Below are 24,004 nucleotides of genomic sequence, written 5' to 3'. Positions count from 1 at the left end.
TAAAAAATTTTTTTTAGTTTTTAAAAATTAAAAGACAGACATTAATTAGACTCATTGTGGTGATCATCTAACAAGACACAAATACTGAATCATTACATTGTGCATCTGAAATTAGCATCATGTTATATGTCAGTTATACCTCAAAAAAAAAAAATAAGGATGTGGAGAAATTAAATCACCCATTTACTGCTGAGAGGAATGTAAAATGATGTGGCTGCTTTGGAAAAGTCTGGCAGTTCCTCACAACGCTAAACAGAGAATTGCTATGTGACCCAGGAACCCCACTCACAGGTATATACTCAAGAGAAATGAAAATATACCACACAAAAACGTATATAAAGGAATGCTCATAGCAGCAGTATTTATAATACTTTAAAGACAGAAACAACTCAGATGTCCACACTGAAGGACAAACTGTGGTATGTCCATAAAATGGAAAATTATTTGGCAAAAAAAAAAAAAAGTACTGATACTACAACATGGATGAACCTCTGAAAACATTCTAAGTAAAAGAAGCCAGTCACAAAAGACCACACGTCTACGGTTTTGTTTATATGAAATGTCCAGAAGAGGCACATATACAGGGACAGAGAGCTGCCAGGGGCTGGCAGGGTTGAAGGAAAATGGGGAGTGACTACTAATGGGTTTGGGGCTTCTCTCTGGGATGATGCAAATGCTCTAAAACTGACTGTGCCCAGCTCTGTGAATAGATTAAAAAATGCTTAATTGTACTCTTGGAACAATGGGTGAATTGTGCAGAATGGGAATTATATCTCAATAAAACTTTTTAAAAACACTTTAGAGGCAGCCATTTGAAAATTCTCTATAAATCAAAGACCTGTATTCTGACCAGAAGCAAAAGGTAAAAATGCACACACACTAGAGAAAACAGTAAACATGCAAAATATCTACAAAAACCACCACAAAAATAGCAATGCTGCAAAAAGTGTAAGGAAACTGCTTCTAAGTGCTAACACTTAGAATTAAGTAGTAAGCAGGATGTTGACTATTCCAGTCAAAAATAACTACTTTTTACATATGTAAAAGAAAAATGGGAGTATTTAACTCGGAAATTCCACTTAAGAGGCAAATTAACTTACTTGCATTTGAAGCTGAAGAACAAAAGAAGTTTAATTTCTAACATTTTTGACCGATTTTAGAGAGATATTTATTAAATATTTACTAAAATGCTTTTGCTTGAAACACTATTGGCTCCAGAAAGAAAACAAATATGAGCAATTCGATTCTATACCTTCTGTTCAATAAAACTCGCTTCTCCGCGGCAGGTGGCAGACGGAACTCCACCCGGGGGGTTAATCAAAATTCCCTTAGAATAATTGAAAAGCATCTGCATTTTTTCCCCAGAAACCACAAAAAAGTCACAGTGAGCAGGACATATAATCCTGATTATTAGCTCTGAGCCTGTAGCAGCAAAATGTGCTGCCCCCTGAAATTAAGTGACAGGAGCATTGTGTGATGAGCCACTGACGTCTGCCCAAATGAGACTCAAGGAAATTAAAAAAAAAAAAAAAAAAGACAATGGTAATAAGTTGCATGTATGATGTTTTGCTACTGTTGAGAAGCACACTGTGCACATGGTGACAAATGTAATCATTCTCAGAGCAGGATGGTGCCAGGAAAGACCTTGGAGGTCACTGACCTCGACCTTTCATTTTACAACAAAGAAAACTGAGGTTTAGGAAGGTCATACAACCACTTTAAAGCATTACTGGGGCTAGAAATGAGGACTTTCAGGGCAACTCCCATACATTTTTTTTTCCCTGTCTGAGTATATTTACTATGGAGGGTGTTGCCTAAGAAATGGAAGATTCTTAGGAAATTCTGAAAGCCATCCTTGTAAAACTCCACACAAAAGTGCTATGCTAATCACCTAGGAAAGTATAAGACCAGAGAGATTGGGGACACTCAAAATTTCAACCCAAGGGATCTGCATGTCAGCCTAAGGGAAGCAGAACTAGTTCTATATAGTATGGGTCTGTGATGAGAGTTTGGGTAGCTGCAGCCTGCTTGACTGCATGAGTCCTTTCTGCAGGAAGATGGTAGTACAGGAAAGGGAAAAGGCAAGGAGGTGGACCCCGAAGGGTGGTCTTGCTGAAGGTTACTAGAGATGTGCCAGGTTTCCACACAGCACAGGTGCACTAGCCTCCCTCTGCCCTCGTTATCACATAACCCAGACGAGTTCTGAAATTACGCTAACTAGCTTCCTACTTATTCCTGTACTGCCATTCGGTTAGCGTTCTAGAGGGCAGACCTAAAGATACGGCCACTGGGAGAAATCTTCCTCACCTCAAATTAATATACACACATTCCGATTTAGACATCAGTCTTTGTGAGTTTAGTTACTGGACACCAGTTCCCTCGGATCTGACTGTTTCCAGGTTCCCTGTGTATTAATCATAGTTTCTGAAATTTTCTGTATCTTGTAGTGTTTTTATGTTAGGGGCCTGAGACACCTAAGGGAACCTGCCCCCCGCCCCAGGACTTGGGAGCACGCCTCTCACAGGCAACTAGGCATCAAACTCACACACCAAGTCATCATCTCCCTGCCCTCCGTCATCTCAGGGACAGACACCAGGCAACTAGAGACCATCCCTAGAGCCCAACCCACCAACACCGTTCTGACCAGCCAGTCCTAAACTGTTGACCCTGCCTGAGTTGGCCTTTCCGCAGGAACCCAATAAAGGCTCCTGCCCACGCTTTCCCCTCACTCCTTTTGGCCTCCCGACCAAGACTGGTGCTTTCTCAGTGGCCCTGTGTGGCACGGGGTGTCCCCTTCTCTTGGGAAATATAGGTAATATGTTCTTTCAGTAGCATTAGCCTCCCTCTGTGCTGGCACAGTCACCTCCATAAATTAAAATCACGCAGGGACATTTTGGAAACCCCTGCCAAAGGAAGTCCACACAGGAGGGAGCACTGAGGGCCAGGACCCAGACTGCACGGTGAGAGGGACACTGAGGGGAGAGGGGGCCAATGAGAGGTGAGGCCACAAAGCTCCTGCCGGGGCACCCACTACTCTCACCTCCTCACAAGCTCGCCTTCCAACCCCGAGAGCTGCCATTTGGAAGATACAGGCTTTGTTGAAAGCTCAGACATGCTGGCTGCACACATGGAGCACACAGCATGTATTTATGTAGGTTTATTTTCAACAAATTGATAAATTCATACAACAATATCTAATTGATCTTTTAGTCTAAGTGGCTGTGGCATTAATAGGAATGATCCAACAAGAAAACTCTACTGATGGGCAAGCTTGAACTGTAAAAAGTTTGGTCTTTTGGAAAAGAAATGTAGATACAATCAAGAATATAAAAAACCAGTATCAAAGTCCTTTGGATCATAACTGCAGACACTGATCAGGAGAAAACATAATTTATAGGACTGATTGGTCAACATTTTGTGAAAACAAAAATGCACACATAGAAAGTCGTCAATATGAGGACAAAATAGTAAAACAATATATATGACATGCACGTGCCTGGGGCCCAGTTCTTCCTCTAATACAATCAAGATGCCCGCAGTTCTCTCAGTTTACAAGTTAAGGCCACGTAAGATAAACCAGAATGAACGGCGTAGACTGCTTACCCAGGGACACACGGGAGTAAGTCTGCAGAGTGTCAGAGAGCTTTGTGAAGGGTTGGGGAGACGTTCACGTGCCTTTGCATAATTATCATCTAGACAAGGACTCACAAATTCGGCACTACTGACATTTTAAGTCAGATAATTCTTCTGTAAGGGGCTCTCTTGTTTACTGTAGGATGTTCAGGAGCCTCCTTGGTTGGTGATACTTGCAATAAATTTAAGGAAATTTACCCATTAGATTCCACTAGCAGCCCACCACTTGCAACAACCAAAATGTCTCCAGAATTGCTGAAGGTCCCCCAGGGAGCAAAATCACCTGGGTTGAGAATCACTGGTTTAGACCTGCATTTCTGCAAAACATTGCCAGGCACCTATATTTCAGAAACTACCTGCATGATTCCTAAAATCCTCCACGGGGGCTCAAAGTCTGGTTGAACAAAGCAGTGGAGGGTAGAGAAACAGAGGTTCAATACTTAGATAAGAATGATGAATCTTCCGCAATACACTAACGTGTAAGCTGCACCCTCACCGCCTTAAATATCAGCTGAGTTTTCTTACATTCTAATTAAGAGGAGAGGCTTTACATCAAATATATATCAAACTGCAATTTTAATCTATTTTTATTATCTACAGTAATTACTTGATAAATATTACTACTTCTAAAAAAGGACCCCCTTCCCCCCCGGTATGAAAGTAATTCACGTGCGGAAGCAGAGGACGCAGACCTTCAGCACTCTAGCCCGTTAAGCGACCAGGCTCCAAGCTCTGACACAGAAGAGTAGGGTCAGTCCCCCCACCTCCTCACCACCAGGTCGTCAGGAGTGATACGGAAGCACGAAGGGCCCCAAGAAGACCTAAATCTCAACCACGCAGGTGCTGGTGTGAAGGAGGCCAAGGTTTGTGCTCAGATCCAGGGTTGAGTCCTGGGCTACCCTTACTGTATGAGCCATTGAGACAAATCACTGATCTGTAAGTTTAGAGCAGAGGCATTGCCTCAGCTGTAACGGGGGTTGGGGGGGGATCCACCGATAATGTCAGTGCTTGCGGGGATTAAACGAGGTTGACGAGCCTGAAGCAGGAGGCACACTTTGGGTGCTCAGGGCCACTCGTGTTTTAAAGGCTGCTTTATTGAGCAGCTGAAAAAGGAAAGAGGTGGTCCAAGCTCTAGGACACAGTGGACTCCAAGGGAGACTGTTAGAACTTAGGCACTAATTGTTTCCCTACACTTAACATTAGGCAGGGGTTCCATTTCAAACAAGGGCACTTGGCAGTTTCACGTGTCCCCTGATGCTTGGTAAGTACCTAGGTAATTAACACTGATGCCTCAGTAATTACCTTAGCTGTCCCCTACAATCTTGAGAATTTATACCATACAAAACATGCTGGCTTGGGAAAGCTACCTCTCAGAATACATACCTGAGCTACTAATGACTACTGGACTCTCCCAGAGCTTGCCAGGCATCCTGCCATGTACTTCCCACGCACCGGGGGAAAGTGCCACAAAACACTCAAGAGCTGGGCAATCAGATGCTGGCTGGCAAAGAACGGAAAAGGATCTCTTCGCAGACGCCATCGTGAGGTGGCGCATGTAACGTGCTCTACCTGCTGCGTCTCACCAGGACCACGACAGGACTTGCAAAGTGGGGGCCGTTCAAGAGCAGTGGCTTCCGAGCCAGGGTAGGAACTACACAGTCTCACTGTGTACTCAGGGCGTGAGGGTCTCTGGTAAACAATAACAGGATGGCTATTCCAATGGTTAAAAGGACCCAAATGCAATTATACAAACTAGAGCTTGGCCTACCTCTCAGGAATGGCTGTCCACAGCTGGTTTATGACCCGGGAAGACTAAGAAAGAGTAACCCTTACACACTCCCACACAGCCAGTAGCTAAGCATGTTCCTAAAGCAAGTCAAACACCAGGCTAGCTCATGCTGGTTGTCGTTTTCTCTGCACAAGTCATCAGAGCAGGTCAGGATGTATACGAGAACTTGCAAGCTTTAGGCCACTGAGAAATACTCTATTTGTTCTAAAGAGTTCATCTATAGAACATTATATTTGTTAGTGAAATGGGAAAGAAAACTCCGAAACCCCAACTATTAAATTTCGTCTAGGCCAGTGGTTCTCAAGGGGCGATTTTGCCCCCTCCCCACCATTAGGGCCATTTGGCAACGTCTGGAGACAATTTTGGTTAAGTGACTTGTTCAAGTTCACAAAGCTAGTAAGTGGGAGATAGGAGATTCTAACCCAAGAAATCAAGCTTTATTTAGTATACCTCTCCCTATTCCCCACCCCAGAATTCACTAACAGCTTGGTAGTTTACAGAAATTTCTTGTGAACATGTAACTGAGTAATTGGAAATATTTTAAACTGACAACATTTCCAAGGGTGTCATGTGTGTTATTTTTACAACTAACCCTAAGGTGCTATATGGCTTGTCTATCTTAGAAACTGAATGGAATCAAATAAGCATTCTGAAACCCTAAAGCATCACACAAATGTAAGGCATTATGTTATCCATTAACATTTATTTTATTTTGAGGATCTCTGGCAGATGGCAGCAGGATTTTGAGATACTTTGAAATAATTAGAGACACCCTAGGATACTGTGAAATCATGATTGAGGTTGCACAAAATTGGCTTCCAATAGCCACATGTAATAGAAATGATTTGGACAATAGATAATAATGTCATTTTAAATGATTATATTAGAGATTCTAGAAGCCTCCCCTTTGGAGATGGGCATTTCCCAGGGTCCTTTCTGGGCCTGTCCTCCCTCTCTGCACGGTCGCCTCGTGCATCTCACCTACTGCAGGCTTCACATACCACCTCTTCATATTAACAAAGCACCAACTGATGTGCTCACCCTTCATCATTTTCCCGACCTTTCCTTTACATCACAGATGCCCCTCTGGCATTTCAAACTTAAAATGGTCAAAACCCCAACTCATTATCCATCCCACCTTTCCTCTCATTTAATTCTTCTCTTCCTCCTGCTTGGCTCTCATAATCAATTATCACATCTAGAAACCTCAGAATCACCTTCAATTCTGCCTAATACATAAAACTGGACTCTGGGTCCATGAGAGGAGGCTCTCAAATGTACCTCTTCTTTATTTGCCCACTCCCTCAAGCTCTCTTTAAAATCAAGACAAAACAATACACCTCAGGTGATACTGAGACTCTCTTCTTTCAAATCCTTCAAAATCTAGGGAATAGAGTCCACTCTCCTTAGCCTGGCCCTGCAACACCACGCTCCTGACATTCTAGGTTATCTCCCACACAAACCTCGCCGCCTGCCTGCCACCCTCACTAGTCAGCCTGCTCTTCCTCAAGCACACAGACAATCTCAAGCCTCTGCACCTTTGTTTGTTTTATTCCCTTTGCTTTCTCCACCATCATCACAGAGTACAGTTTCTGAACAGGCTGTCTCAGGGCCTTTGCAGATGCTGTTCCCTTCTATCTGAAACGCCTTTCCCTGCTTACAAACTCTATTCATCCTTAAAGTCTAAGCATGAGTCAAACGTATTCACTGGAGAGCTTTTCACAATCCCTCCATTTCCTTTTTCCAAGCCCCAGAGTATGTGTACTTCATACAAATCTCTATTATCACTCTTTTCACATTAATATTTCTATATCCTTAGATGACAGTAGGTCACTGCTGGCAGAGATGTCTTTTTCCTCTGAATTGCCAGAACTCAGTGTCTATCACATAATAGATGATCAATCAATGTGAGATGACTGACTACCATTACTACCAACAAACGCTCAGTTTTATGTATACTTACTGAAAAAAAAAAAAGGAATGTCTGATCTTAATCAAAGAGCTATGCCCTATGGGCTATACTTTATCTACTGTTACAAACAGTTTTGGTATCAGAAGAGAAAAGGTAAAGCTAACAGATGTATACTTTTCTCCGTCAGCACATCAGCCTCTGCTTCGCTCATCTCAGCACTTCCCGTTGACTCACGATACCGGTTTGTCTGTGTTTACCTGCAGCCGGTGTGTTATTTAAGGGCAGAGACCAAGTCACATTCACCTGGCACACTTCTTAGCACGTAGTGGAGCAGGCAGTCCATGGTTTCTTTTAAATTTTTGTTCAAAATGCATCACACAATGGGATATTGATAACTGCACTTTCAAATTATATTCAACATGCCAATTTCAAAAGACTAGAAAGTAAACTTAAAATTCTAAAGGTTTATGCTTAGGTTGGTTACATGATACACAGAACACATTACCACAAAAATGATATTCAAGATTAAGACTGCATTTAGAGCTTGTTTCATAAAATCTTACTTTCCTCACATTTTGGCTGAAATTTTGAATATTGGGGAGAAACGCAGGAATGAGATGCTATAGATTTACTTTTTTTCTTAGCATTATAAAATGTATCAAAAGAACAGAGAGGCTTCATCAACCCTCCACAACATGTCCAGCCTGTGGCCACGACCTGCTTTATGGCTGGACAGAAAAGGCGTCAGGAATAAGGAAAGCTTGACCCAGGAGGAATGGAGCCCTCAGTGTACAGGAAGAAAGTGGCCACTGATGAGGGCTCTGGGGTTCTGTGCCAGACACTTCCCAGCTCCCCCTCTTTTCCCCATTCAGAGAAACTGGGACCAGTGCATCTTGGGTTAGGCAGGGCAAGTCCCAGGGGTAATTCGGTTAGGTGTCCTATTAAGGGGTGAGCACACATGGAAAGGCTAAGCCAGCAGGACCCAGGGTGGCTGCGAAGGCAGGCTGGGACGTGAGACTAGCATGCAAGAAACCCAATAAGCCATCTTGTCACTCCTGAAACCCCACTGATACAGAGAAAGAGATGGGACAGAGAAGGGAGAAAAAGGCAAATGAAGATTAGCCACAAGTCAGACATGTAAATATAGGGACTGTTCATGGATTTATAAGGTATGGAAGACCACAGAAGTTCTCTGGATGTTTATTTTTGGCAGACAATAATAACCAAAAATGCATGGCATAATTTACTTCTCAAAAGGGTACTGGTAAAGAAAAGCAATAACAAACCTGGTTCTTTTCATTTTCCAATTATTGGATTTTAAACAAATGGGAGTTTATTCTATTAAAAGTTCAATATCCATAAGTGCGTTCTCAGAAGAAGCAGAACTTTTGATGGTGGTTATATATCTAGAAATATGAATGATGCAGATTTTGGGTCCTATGATATCAGATGACAAGACAGAGCCAAAGCTTCAGCTCTTGCTAATTAAACGAATCAATTAAGAGACTACAGTTGCAACTGTGTAGCTGCTGTTCTGTAGTAGCAGTAACAACCCCACGGGGAGGTCTTTTACTGCATTAAAATGCTGTCCTCCACAACTCCATCTGATATTATTAGAAACAGTTATTTGTGTCTTGCTGTCATATTAGTAGCAAAGGCAAATTATGGAAATATGCAGACCAGAATGGTCCCAGTATGAGAACAGGTTGGGTTTTCAGCCTCCAAGGGAACAATTGCTGAAATTCCAAAGTTCCCTCAAGTTCTTTAATGGAACTGATAAATCTATCAGCACAGCATCCATTTGGAAACTAGGTAAGGGTCACATATTTACATACTTTCCTGCTAAGCTGATACAATTCAACTAGATGAATTATCATATTAAGTTTACCCTCCTGAGTTAAACTGATGGAGTTCAAAATTGTTTTCGATGGTTGTCATTAATCGCTGTTACTTTGTAAATGCTTACTTTGAAATCTAATTGTGCTAGTGTACCAAGGGTCATATTAATACCATTCTTAATGGTAAATCTTTGTAAAACATGTTTATTTTACTGATATTATCACTCAAGCTTTCAAGGCTAATAAGAAATAAAGTATATTTATTATCAATAAAAACTTAATTTAAAATGTACAATTTGAGGTTTAAATTAGCTTTAAGAACTTCAGCATGATTTGGTTTCATTAAGATCTCTGGCTAAGCTTCAAAGACATATAATTTGATACTTCCTCAAGAGTCCTTGGGTAAATGCCAACAGCATGGCTATGAAGAAGCTACTCAGTGCAGTCTACACTTCTTTTCTCTTTTGGGTAACATGCATTGTTTTCACAAGAAAAATAAATCGGTATTATTGAGATATGTTTGTCTCAATACTACAGTGCTTTAAAAATACTGGTACTTTAAAAATTAAATATAAACAATGATTGCAATACAAAAATTTGGAATAAAATGGTAACTTCTGCATTCTTAAGGTAGTGACAAAATATGCATCCTTACCATGAAGCCCAGTTTAAGTAAGGAATTCTCGTTATGTAAAACACTGGACCTCTTTCATTTCTTTGTGAGCTTATACTATCTGATATACACAAATTCACAGCTTCACCAAAAACATGTAAACAAAATACACAAACAAAATGTAATAAAAATATAATCTAAGTAAATATGGGCAAAGGACCTAAATAGACATTTTTCCAAAGAAAATGTAAGACAGCCAGCAGCTACATGAAAAGGTGTTCAACATCACTAATCATCAGGGACACACAAATCAAAACCACAAGGAGATATCACCTCACACCTGTCAGAATGGCCATCAAAAAGAACGCAAGTAACAAATGTTGGCGAGTATGGGGAAGCCTCGTACGCTGTTGGTGGGAATGGAAATTGGTACTGCCACTATGGAAAACAGCATGGAGGTTTCCCAAAAGACTAAAACTAGAACTATCATATGGCTAAGCAATTCCACTCTTGGGTATGAAGAAAAAATCCACTAATTAAAAAACATACATGCACCCCAATGTTCATAGCAGCATTATTTACAACTGTAAAGATATGGAAGCAACCTAAGTATCCATGAATAGATGAATAGAAAAAGAAGATGTGGTGTATACACACACACACACACACACACACACACACATATACATACACGTACACAGTGGAATACTTCTCAGCCATAAAAAAGAATAACATTTTGCCATTTCCAGCAACATGAATGGACCTGAAGGCCATTACACTAAGTGAAATAAGTCAGAGAAAGACAAATACTGTATGATATCACTTATATGTGGAATCTAAAAAATACAATAAACTAGTGAGTAAAACAAAAAAAAGCAGACTCACAGATAAAGAGAACAAACTAGTGGTTATCAGTGGGGAGAGGGAGTGGGGATGAGCAATATAGGGGTAGGAATAAAGAGTTATGGGATTATATGAAATAATCTGTGTCAAACTTTTGGAAACTGTAAAGCACTCTATTATAGAATTTTTAAAAAATTTTTTGGTGAGGGAGGTAATTAGCTTTATTTGTACATATGTATGTATGTATGTGTTTATTTATTTATAATGGAGGTACTGGGGATTGAACCTAGGACCTTGTACATGCTAAGCACACACTCTATCACTGAGCTATACCCTCCCTATCAAGCACTATTGAATTTAAACAATCATTCATTTAATTAAAGTGGTCATTCTAATAGACAATGAGTGGTGTTCTAAAGAGCTAAGAAACAATTGGCAACATGTATACTAAGCTATAAAATTATTCATGGTTTTGACTCTATTTAGGAGGAAACATATCTCATATATTTTTGAAAATATCTTATACATGTTTAAAAATAATTCAAACTATCAAAAAAGCAAAACACATGAAGTTGTTCATTAAAACACCATTTGTAATGGAAAAAAATTAGAAGTAACTTAAATACCTAATGGTTGGGAGTCATGGATAAGTAAAATATATCATATCTACTCACCAGAATGCTAAATATAGTTCCATTAAAATGATGCTTATAAATATGCATATAAGTATAATTATGGGAAATGATTAATAGGATCTTAGGTGAAAAAAATCAAGACACAAAATTTTGATTCAATTTCATTAGAAATGTGGATTCAAAAGGACCTACTAGAACATGCTGGAAGGAAAACTGAGAAAAAAACCCCAACCCCCCCAACCCCACAGACCACTAAGGTCACTATTTTCAAAAGCATTTTATATAAAATAGTCTTATTTTTATTCAAAATGGGAGAAAAAGCACTTAAAATACTCAATAAACTGCAAATAATTTTTAAAGCTATTTTCTCTCTAGTAAGAAACAGCTAAAATTATTCTATCATGGAAACTTTCCCCACACAGTAAAGATCCCATTTCTTATACAAAGATATCTCATTTAATAGAAAAATAAAACCGTGGTGAAGTCAAGTTCAAATCATGGGGTAAAACTAGTTAACTTTTTCTCTCTGTAAATTAAGAGAATATACAAAATAATAATTCTTTCATACTTACCACTGTACCAAGAAACTGAATGCTCATGTTGCCACCAGCTTCTCGAGAAAGACACTGGGGGAAAAAAGACATAAAAAGAATTTTCACCACATAAACACATGTACATGAATGTTCATAGCAGCATTATTCCTAATAGCCAAAAACCCCACATGTCCATCAATTGATAAAGGGATGAACAAAATATGGTATATTCATACAGTGGAATATTATTTGGCCATAAAAAGGAATGGAATACTGATATATGCTACAACAGGAGTCAGTCACAAAGGACAACATATTAAATGATTCCATTTAACATGAAATGTCCAGAACAGGCAAATCCATAGAGACAGGAAGTAGACTGGTGCAGTTTGGCTGTTCTCTGCAGAAGACTCTCAGCTCCCCAGAAGGCTTCCAAGTCATCAGTAACTCCTCAGGCCCCAGCTAGCACAGACTGCAGTTTTTTCTTAGACTGTTGCTTAAGAATACACCAAAGGTCACATCTTTTCATCAGCATAGATTACTTTATATCACTTTGTCAAGGAAAGGATGAGAAGAATTTTTGATGAGCCAAAGAAAAGGGGGAAGAAAAACTGAAACTTGGAGCTTCATGGACCTGTCAGCAATTAAGGAACCTAAGTAATGGAGGGATACATAAACTCTGGTGTGTCCTACCAAAAAAAATAAAAAAACACATGCTCCTAACTATAGAATGGAAGGCTAAGTGACAGAGACTGCCAATGCCAAGTCCAGAACAGTTAGGAAAAGGACTAGCTAGATTCCATGGACGCATTAAAGTTGTCCAGGAAAAAGAAGATGCCCTAAGGCTCCTTCAGACCACTCAAGAAAAAGCCAGACCTGGTGCTTGGATAAAAGACATCTTTGGAAGAATCATCAGGCATGAGTTCGAGACGGCCTCTGTCTTGGCACATAAGGAACAGCTACAATAGGAAATGACCCTTTGTAGCGCCCTATGTGGAACATTTTGTCAGACTGAGACTTGAAAAGCAAGCCTGCACTGAGCATGGAAGAAAAGTGTCGAGTAAAATTTCTTCAAAAAGTTCCCACATCTTTCTGAAGCCTAGAAGTTAAAGCCTTGTCTAGTATGTCTAAGCTCTTAATTTACCATTTTGTTTTTCTTAGATAACAGTTTATATACAAAAGTAAATATATGTTGAGGTTTATAACAAATTTGTGCTTTCAGTCAAATAATAATTTACTTATCAATTAGTCTAAGTGTTAATATGCCATGCTAATTCTGGAGGTAGTGAGGCTTCTATGAAACCGTCCCAAAAAATCAGGTATGAAGTATATATTAAATTCCCATTTTATTAGAAAGGATTAAGAAAAAGGGAAGGGAAGGGAAGGGAAGGGAAGGGAAGGGAAGGGGAGGGGAGGGAAGGGAAGGGAAGGGGAGGGGAGGGGAGGGGAGGGGAGGGAAGGGAAGGAAAGGTGTCTACATATGCCATTTCCCACTCAAAGAAATCAAGGCTTCTTGGAAAAGTAGCTGAACCCAGGTCTGAGGCAGAAATGAGGCTGCTATATCTTATCATATCAAAAAGCAAGGCAGCTATCAAAGACTCAGGAACCAACTTGAACAAACTGCCCCTGGCCCAAAGATGGGATCATCTGACCATCAGTAAGGATGTCCTGCAATGGAATAAGACATATCAAGGATATTTAAACCCATGTGTTCAAAATGGATACCAGCGGGGGAGGGTATAGCTCAGTGGTACAGTGTGTGCGTAGCATGTATGAGGTCCTGAGTTCAACCTCCAGTACCTCCATTAAATAAATAAACCTAATTCCTAACTACCTCCCCCGGCAAACAACAACAAACAAAAAAGAATTGCTTTAAAAAAAGGATACCAAGAACAAAACCAGTATTAATTTAATCACTTTCGAATAATGATAGGGAACCAACTCTTTGCGAACAGGTAAGTTAAAGGATCAAGCATTGAGCTTGTCTTTCCTAGGCAAATACCTAAGAAGCAGTTGAGGTGGAGTTACTCATTAAAGAATTATTCTAGGTAATAAATGAAGAAAGAATGGCAAAATTAATTTAAGTACCCTTCATGACTTTTTCATGGCTTGACAGCTCATTTCTTTTTAACACTGAATAATATTCCATTGTCTGAATGTTCCAAAAGTTTGAGTCCATTAACTTACTAAAGGACATTTTATTTGTTTCCAAGTTCTGGCAGTTATGAATAAAGCTGCTATACTTTTTTAAATGGCAAAACTAGAATATCATCATTTTGTAAACCTTAATGAATTTTTTGACCTAAGCCTGAGCATCAACAGAGGAAGACCACAGAGTATGTGCCTCTTAGGAGGTACACTACAAGACTCATGCTCCAGTCTTGCCAAAGATAATGGTACCTGAATCTGATTATACCTCTAGATCCAAGCATCAATTTATAGGAAATGGGAGAAAGAGCATATAGTTGAACTACACCACTAGGATGCAATCAGATGCTGAATTCTGGAATTGGAAACTCTACAGGACAAATGATTCACTTTCTTCAATAAATAAAATGCAAAGAATAAAAACATTTCCCATAGACATTTCTCGCAAGCTATCCCAATTCTTCTCCTTTTAAAGCAAGACACCTTGAAAAGTTGTCTATCTTCATGGTCTCTGATGCATCCTCACTTTCCATTCTCCTTTAAATTCACAACCATCTGGCTACTGTCCCCACTAATTTTCTATAATCACTCTTGTCAAGGTCAGTAAATTTCCATCTCGCCATACCTAGTGGTCAGCTCTGTCCTTACCTTACTCATCTGCACTATAAACAGTTGATGATTCCCTTTCTCAAACACTGTAACTTCAAGGATATCTCACGCTCCAGGTTTTCCCCCTACCTCCTTGGCAGCTCTCTCTCGGCCTTCTTTGCCAGTTTTGCCTCTTCATTCAATTTCTAACTGCTGGAATGTCCCACGACCCAGTCCGCAGCCTTCTTCTCTTTCCATCTACACTCTTCCTCTGTGTGATCTCATCCAGATCCATGCTTCTCCCTCCATCCCCTGAAACCAACTCTTAAAAAATTAACTTCATGGAAGTATAATTCATGCATCAAAACCCCCTGCATCCTATTTAAAGTACAGAATTCTCTAATTTTTGACAATTGTGAAAAAAAGAAACACCAACACAATCAAGATATAGAACATTTCCATCACCTCCAAAAGATTCTTCCTACACTTTTGCAGTCCAAACCTGGTCCCCACCTCAAGGAAATCCACTGATTTGCTGTCTAATAAATGAGTTCATTTTTCTCCTGCCAGATGGATATTCGGTTGTTTCAGCACAATTTAAGAGAATTTCCTTTTGAATTCTTTGGCACTTTTGCCAAAATTCAATTGATCATTTATATCTGGATCTATGTCTAGACTCTCTTCTGTTCTATCTACAATGTCTTGATACTGCTGTTTCATGGTCTTGAAGTCAGGGTGTATAAATCCTCCAACTTTGTGTTTCTTTTTAAAAACTGCTTTGGCTCTTATGATTTTCAACTAATGGAACTTTTCTTTTATTGTGGTTAAAAAATAACATAAATTTTACCATTTTAACCATTTTTAAGTGTACAATTCAGTAGCATTAAGTATACTTACATCGTTTTGAAACACATCTCCAGAACTTTTTCATCTTGCAGATCTGAAACTCCATACCCACTAAATGATAACTCCCTATTCCTCTCTCGTCCCAGACCCTATTAACTACCTTTCTACTTTCTGTTTCTATGAATTCGACCACATTAGCAAGTACTTTAGATACCTCATATAAATGGATTCAGATAATATCTGTATTTTGGGGACTGGCTTATTTCACTTAGCATAACATCTTCAAGGTTCAACCATGTTGTAGCATGTGACAGGACTTCTTTCCTTTTTAAGGCTGAGTAATATTTCACTGTATGTATATTGTATGTATATACCACATTTTGTTTATTCATCCATCCGTCGATGGACATGTTGGCTGCTTGGCTACTGTGAACAATGCTGCCATGAACATGGGTGTGCAAATATCTCTTTGAGACCCTACTTTCAATTCTTTTGAATATATATTTAAAAGTGGGATTCTTGGGTAATATGGTTATATTTTTTGAGGAAACTCCACACTGTTTTCCATAGAAGTTGCATCATTTTATAATTCTTCCAACAGCGCACAAGGGTTCTAGTTTCTCCATTCTCACCAACACTTGTTACTTTGTTTTTGATAGCAGCCATTCTAATGGGTATGAGGTGATGTCTTGTTATGATTTTGACTTGTATTTCTCTTTTGATTAGTGATGCCAAGCATCTTTTCATGGGCTTGTTGCCCATTTGGGTATCATCATTGCAGAGATGTTTATTCAAGGCCTTTGTCCACTTTTTAATTAGGTTATTTAATTTTCTGTTGTTAAGTTGTAGGAGTTCTTTATATATTCTGGATATTAATCCCTTATCATATATATGATTTGAAAATACTTCTCCCTTCCATAGGATGCCTTTCACACTGTTGATTGTGTCCTTTGATGTTTTTTTAAGTTTGATGTAGTCCTATCTGTCTATGTTTGCTTTTGTTGCCTATAATTTTGGTGTTACAGCCAAGAAATCACTGTCAAGTCCAATGTCATCAAGCTTTTTGCCTACATTTCCTTCCAGGAAAGTTTTAGGTGTTATATTTATGTTTTTAATTCATTTTAAGTTAATTTTTGTATATGGTATAACATAAGGGCCCAATTTCAATCTTCTGTATGTGGCAGTTCCATGCTTTCAGAGAAAATCTACATGCATATGGCTACCAAACTTATGTTTTCAACTCCCATTTGTCTTCTGAGTTTAAGACTCATATAGCCAATTGTTAAATGGATATCAACATTTGGATATCTAATGCATATATTAAATCTACCAAGTCCAAACAGAATTCTTGATTTGCCTCCCCAAACCTGCTCCTCCTCTAGCCTTCCCATCCCAGTAAATATTACCATCATTCACTCGAGTGTTCACCCTTAATTCCTGGACTTCCTTTACACCAGTATCCAGTCCATCTGCCAGTCTTTTCTGCCTTACATCCAAACCACGTCTCAAATCAGTTCACCTCTTGCCATCTCCACTGCTGCCATTTTAGTCTATGCTGAGGGTTGACAAATTTTTCCTGCTAAGTGCCAGATTTTGTTAGATCCTTCTCTTGATATTTGCCTTTAGCATAACATCATGTTGAAGTTTAATCACTTCCAATTGAAGGTTAAATGGAAGAACCTCAATTGTACAGTTATATGGATTTTAAAATATGGAAATTTCTTTTGCTTTTGCATTGAGATTTGAAAAATATGCTGCTGGAACTATAGTCCACTTCCTGTTTTAATCTGTTGACAGCCCAGGATATATAAACAGCAGCTTGACATTAGTTGTGCCTCAAACATTAGTTGTTGTCATAATTACTTTAGCACAGTATGCATTCTGCATGTAAATGCTGTTTTGTCTAGCAATTCAGGTTGAACTCATCAAGAAATATTATCAAGTCTGCAGCACAAGCTAATTTCCAAAGCCATTCACTGTTCAATGTTCCATTACAGTGGTTGAGGACAGTTCTTTTTGTTGGGAAAAATTTCAGTCTTAGCCCTGAGTCAAAAAATCACAATAAACTCATAGGCTACTGAACTGCTATTGTGATAGAGAAAATCAAGGCAGTAAGTATCTACTTAAAACAAAAACCCCAAAAGCAGCCACTGACAGATAATAAATAAATGTGGCTGTGTTCTGGTAAAACTGTATTTATGGACCTAAAATTTGAATCTCATATACTTTCCATGTGTCATGAAACATATTCCTCTTTTAACTTTTTCCAACCATTTAAAATGCAATACCTTCAAACTTTTAAAAACCACTCAACTTGTGAGTAGTGTAAAAACTGGCAGTGGGCTGGATTTGGTCAACTCCTTGTCTGAACTATCATTAGCACCTCTCATGTGGATGACTGCAGTGATCATATAAACAATTTCCTTGTCTCCACAACAGTCCCCTATGTGCCATCCTACCCACAGCAGTGGTTTTAAATCACATCATATCATTCTTTTATTCAAGACCCTCCAAAAACTTCACAATAGGAATCAAATAAAAACCAAACTCTCTGGCCTACAAAGACCCTGTATGATCTGGTCCCTTCCTATCTTTTTCCACTCTCCTAACTATACTAGAGACACTGGCCTGCCTTCTGACTTACACACACACTAAAATTGTTCCTGTCTCAGGGCCTTTGCACATGCCATTCCTTCTACATGGGACTTTCTTCCCTCAGATTTTTGCATGGCTTCCTTCTTTTCCTCATAGGTCTCAGCTCAGTGTTAGCTATTCAGCTATCCTAACAACCCTACCTAAAGCCACCTCCTCTAATCACCTTCTATTAATTATCTTGTCACAGTCTTAATTGACCATCTTAGTATTCAAATTACCTTTTTTATGTGTTTATGTGTTTGGTATCTACATCCCCCTCCTGCAATGTAGGTCTTGGTCACTGCTGTATCTCCAGAGTCTAGAACACTGCCTCTGTCATATTGGAATTACTTCCTATGTAAGGGACATTAAAATATATATATAATAGTTCCTTTTCCTTACGCTACAAGGGTTGGACTGATTCCTAGGCAAACAGAAGTAATTTTGCAATATGAAAAATGTAAACAGGTTTAGAAACTTATATTTTCACATTAAAGATACAATTAAATTATAACAATGAATATGTAGACCATAGATATAAGTACCAATAAGTTTCCCTTAACTTTGCGTTCAAATTTAAAGCAGGTTAAAATTACATATATAATAAGTATCAGACTTTTTTTTCCCCACCGCAATTACCACAGTCTGTACACTTGCACTGAGAAAGAAAGAACCCAAACCTGACACAGCTTAGCAATCAGAACTGATGTGAAAAAAAGGGGAGTAAAATTTCATTCAAAACTGGAATTTACTTCTGTGCAGGAAACAGGAATACACACTTTTCCCACAGTCTAGGATTAAGACAATTCAGTTTTAGAATCCACAAAGAACAAAGTACTCAATGCATACAATGAATCTGAGGCATGCCAAAACAAATATGAACTGACCACTTGAAAAGCTAATAACAAAAAGGAAAGTAAAATAAAAATTAAAACTTTCACTTTCACGAAACATACTACGTCCTTACTAAAATATTTTCTCCAAATATTTTACCCCTTTTCCTATTTTAAGTGGCACTTCATAGCTAGATAAAAACGTCCTTCTTTTCTCATTTTATAGTCTGCTCCAACATTTATAAAATATACTCATTTTTCTTTCTTTAAGGAAAAGAGTATTTAAGAAGTAAGACTTAATGAACAAAATAATTACAACATTTTTTAGAATCAAATTCACACAAAATTAGCAAGATTGCTCACTCAGAAAAAAGCAAAAACATTCACAAAATAAAATGTCCCAAAAATAACTCCCTAAAATCAGAGACAATTTCACCTTTGAAAGTAATCTCACTGAACAGTAAGAGGAAGAAATAGTAATAGTTTTCTTTCTCCCCCTCACTGATCTCCGACTTGATAACACGTTTGAAAGGCCATTACTCCGGGATTTGTCTTATCGGTCTCCAGTGCAGCTGCTTGTGCTATTTTCCATGTTTACTATAATCAGTGTTTATACTATGCAAAATCCTCTTCTTCTGGCAGCTACTAAAACATAATTTTCTAGTTAACAGATAGTAGAGGAGAAAAAAGTATGTGTGTATGTTGGGGGAGGGGATTCAGAAAGACATTTTCCCATTACATTTTTAAAAGCAACTCTAAATCATAAAACACATGCCACTAGAGACAAGAAAATGGCTAAGCTTCTAGACTACATGACAAAAGCAGGTAGACTCGCATCAAAATTAATATTTTAAATTATAGTTGTAAATACATCCTAGCTGTTAAATAGTGATTACATTTTGTGAAGCACAGTGAAAGGCGTTATTTCTGTTCTACTGGTGGGCTTGTTTCTAAGATGTGTAACTGTAATTGATGTTTTCAGGAATGTGAAAAGGAGATGGTTAATAATTACTCTTTCATTTCCTACTTCTTTAGAAAAAAAAACCAAACTCTACTTATTCTAAGTTATATATTTATATATCCTATACATCCTAAATAGATGGTTTCAGATTACATTTGATGACTCTAGAGTAATCACATGCATATAGTACAAAATAACAGCTAATTACTTCTAAGGAGGTGGGGGGTGGGGAGAAACATCTAAAAAACATGTGAAACATTTCTTTTGGGAGTAAAAACATAAGATGATTACTTCCAAATCCACTTTTTTTTTGTACTGGCGAAGTATAAGCAAAAATGTAAGCTACTTCATTTAATTTTTTAATTAAAATATTATTAACATATTTGTTTTATTTTAGCATCTATACACATTTATTATGATTAAAATTAAAGTTTGTTCTCAGAAACTGTGGAAGTTATTTTAATCTGAAAAACAGAAAAATGGAAATAAGATTTTTAACCCCTGAAGTGGTGAGAAAATCCATTCATTTCCTTCAAAAATAGAAAATCAAGGTTAAATTTTAAAAGCCGATTCAAATTCTGTGTGGACAAGCATTTGCAAATATATCACAGATAGTTACACAATCTGCAAACACGATAACATCTCTTCTATTATATTCATGTGCTTGTATAATATTCTATATTACAAAGGCCCACTGAGCATTTTAAGTTATCATGTTATATAATCTATTTAGCACTGCAATCAATTCACAAGTAATCCATTTAATCTGGTATTCTGTAGTAAATAACATGAGATTCATGTGACACTATTCCAAATTTGTCTGCTTTAACATAGAAAATTAGTTCCACTTGGTTGAATATCAATGACCTATTCAATGCAGAACGTAATCGTGCTGCAATCAGCTTTGTACTGTTATCTATAATAAATTTATCTTCTCTTGAAAATATTTAAGCAAGAATATGAGAAATAAAAAGAAAAAAAGCCTTCAAAGGTACACTATGAATAGCTTCACATCACACAAATGCGGAAATTGTTAGACCTTAGCAGGATCTCAAGACATTTTCAAAAGTATTTAGCTACTCTTCAGGCCTGTGGACAACCTGCTGTGAGCAGGTGGAGAGAAGAAATCGTGCCACACAAAGAAACAGGCCAATAGCAGTTAGTCGGCTCGCTTGCAAATGTTCAAACAACATGACTGTGCAAAATGAAAATCTAGTATGTAAAATGCTAACGAGAAACAATATATTAAATTCCAGCAGACAAATATTGTAAGGAATCGAAAACTATTTGAGTTGTTCAAAGTGAAACTGAAGAGTCTCTTCAAGGTCAAAAAAAATTACTTCATAGGACTAAAGTATAGTCAGGCAATAATAAAAAAGTCCTATTCATCCAGCATGTTCCATAGCATGAAGGTACCAGGATGTGAAAAAAGCAGTCAGCTTAACACGTATAGAACAGTGAATCTTTTGTTTTGTTTCAACACTTTTAATTATGCTCCATGCAGGAAATCACTCCACTTTTTAGAAATGGTTCTGATTTTTGTTAAACTTCTAAATTAAAAATTTTAAAGGTTGTCAACTAGATGGGAAATTCATCTTCTTTTTAAAATGAATTTAATTCATCTATTCCTAATTTTACATGCTAAAAACCAAAACCGTAGATGACACAAGAGGGACTTTAAAATGTGGCTTTTTTCCATAAAAATGTGTTTTCTTCTTCTATAAACACTCTGATTTACAAACGGTTTTGTTTGTGAGCTGTCTAACTAGCTACACACAGCTAATGAGAACTTGAAATGTGACTAGTGCAACTGAGAAACTGAATTCACAATTTTATTTAAATTTAAATACAGAAGCAGTGTCATATATTTTCTCTTTTAAGCACAATTTCATCGTTTTGGTACATTTCACTGCAGTCATTCCATCACTTGTGTTACTGCTGTCATACACATAGGCGTATGTTTCGTTCCTGATATCACACTAATAATTTTTTAATGTTGTTTCATGTAGAAATGCTAACATTTTGGATATACTGGGTTAAATAAAATGGACTAGTAAAGCGAATTTCACTTGTTCTTACTTTCTTAATATGGCTGCTAAGAAATATAAAGCTGCAAGTATGACTCAGATTTCCATTGGACAATCTGTTTCATTCTGCAATTTTTTACTTTGGTAATTTGGAAATTAGAATATAACTTTCTACAAAAGAATGAGAAAACATTGTTAGTTTCTCAGATTATACAATTAATACATATTTTTAAAAAGCATTACCCATCGACCCGACATTTGCAATGAAAACAGTAGGAAGGAGCCGGCATATAACCAGCAGTAAAAAAGAAAATAAATATGAAATACTATCAAATACTATAGTATTTGAGGAAAAATGGTTTCATTATTAGATGAAGAAATAGATAGAAAGCTTTTTAAAATTCTAAAGAGGGTTTTTAAACATCTTCAAAAGTTTTCAATGTTTATGTCCCCAGTTCTTGGTTATAAATGATTCCATTTCAAAATATACGACCTCCTCCTCAAGTCAGATGCATCACTAGCTCTATACTTAAAGTTATTAATAAAGATTCAAATTTGTGTCCAAGAGTATGACTTCCCTGAAGTCAGAAGAGAAAAAGACGATAGCAGCTATGTGGATATACTGGAGTAAGAGGTCGGAACTGGGCAATAAATAATTAGTGACACTGGGGAGAGGGAGGGCAAACCATGTGTGTACAAACCCCTGAGAGAGAGGAAATGAGGAGTGGCCTGAGGTGGGCTTTTTTCTATACCTGCCAATACCCATCAATAGGTGGTACCGTGAGCCTTCAACAGCTCAGGTGCTCCCCACAGCAAAAGAAGGCAAACAGGAAAGACATGTACTTGACTGGAAAGAACCGTGCTTGATAAGCAAGATGTTTCTGTGGGCAGGTCCGTGGGAGCCCTCTTGTTCTTTGCTCTCACAGAAATGACCGTGATTCTGCATCTGCAGAGATCAACGAGTCATGTTATCTAAAAGAATCTGGAGTTTGCAAATGTTGGAAGATCAGGAATTAAGGATTAGAACTGATAAAATGGCTAAGAAAGCTATCTTGTGAACATAGCTTAATTTGATGAAGGCTTACAAGAAAAAAGTCTAAATCTAAAAATGAAGATATAGATAAGAAAGGTTTATTTCTGAGATTACAAAAATGCAAGATGACTATCTATTCATTCATCCACTCAGTCATTCATCCAGCTTCTACGTGGACCAGGAACTCAACAAGACAGTGGGAATTCAAGGTTAAATCAAAACTGAAACAGATAATTTAGATCAATTAAAAGAAGTCAGTAATCTATAAAATTCACTATCCAAATAATTGTACATGCCAAAATACAGTTTATTTTTAAAGAAATTAATGGATAGTATTAAGCTCATGAGGCTTACCAATGAAAACCAGGAAAGTCAACAGACAATGTAATCTGATTGGCTAAATAGAGAGCTAATTACTAAAGCAAAGGTATGCTTCCTCCTCAAGAATTTCATCATCTAATCAGATAAAGATGTTAAGTGCTACTTTTCATGTCATAGGGATTCAGCAATAAAACTAAATAGGTGCTAAATACCCACATATCCTCAAGTAAGATGCTCGACTACTAAGCTACCTAGCAGGACATGCAAAGAAGCTGTGAAACCAGCAATTGCCCATTCCCACCTCAGGAGACTATGAACGAAGTTAAAATTAACTAGAGGAGGTAGAATTCTTAGGCTAAGAATTCAAGGTTGACCACTTTAAGCTAATAAGTGAAAGGATTTCATGAGAATCTCTTGGTTTTCTATATCTGCTGGATTCTGAGGGACACCTAAAGAAGATAAGCAATGCTCTGGGACAGAGAAAGAAGAGTTTGGTGAGGCAAGGATTTATAACTATTACTTGTGGCCCAGATGTGGATCATGGAGAAGAGAGACCCAGAGACCCTGCCTAACAGGAACATCTGGAGGGACGGGCGTCAGGAAAAGTCAGAGCAGCCGTTCAAGGTTCTGCAGGTGAGGAATTCCCCCAGACTCACAGAAATGTCCTTGAAGACACCAGTCAGCCCTGGACATTGGTCATGCCTCCAAAGAAAGAATACAGATTACATCTACCCCGGTCAGCCTAGCTCCTCCAGCCACGAACCACTCCTCCATACTCCCTACTGCAACTCTGGAGAGACCCCTAACATCAGGTAAG

At 38.1% G+C, this 24,004-nt stretch overlaps 1 protein-coding gene and 1 pseudogene across 5 annotated transcripts in view; one reads left to right on the top strand and one right to left on the bottom strand.

The window, feature by feature from the left end:
* Positions 1–24,004, bottom strand: part of PCCA (propionyl-CoA carboxylase subunit alpha) — a 330,692-nt gene that overhangs the window by 45,895 nt on the left and 260,793 nt on the right. For 3 of the 5 annotated variants that reach the window (XM_010959668.3, XM_074378475.1, XM_074378473.1), the window contains exon 21: positions 11,836–11,889. The exons of 1 other annotated variant lie outside the window; for it this stretch is intronic. In XM_010959668.3, coding sequence (XP_010957970.2) covers positions 11,836–11,889 — 54 coding nt within the window. Of the gene's footprint in view, positions 1–11,835; positions 11,890–14,682; positions 14,845–24,004 lie in introns of those variants that run through there. One more of the 5 variants, XR_012511757.1, reaches the window with a different exon arrangement.
* LOC141579833 (large ribosomal subunit protein uL29m pseudogene) lies at positions 11,934–13,002 on the top strand (annotated as a pseudogene).

This window comes from Camelus bactrianus, chromosome 14 (assembly GCF_048773025.1).
Source record: "Camelus bactrianus isolate YW-2024 breed Bactrian camel chromosome 14, ASM4877302v1, whole genome shotgun sequence".
Lineage (NCBI taxonomy): Eukaryota > Metazoa > Chordata > Mammalia > Artiodactyla > Camelidae > Camelus > Camelus bactrianus.
Note: the sequence above shows the minus strand (reverse complement) of the source record. Positions and strands in the feature narration are given on the sequence as shown.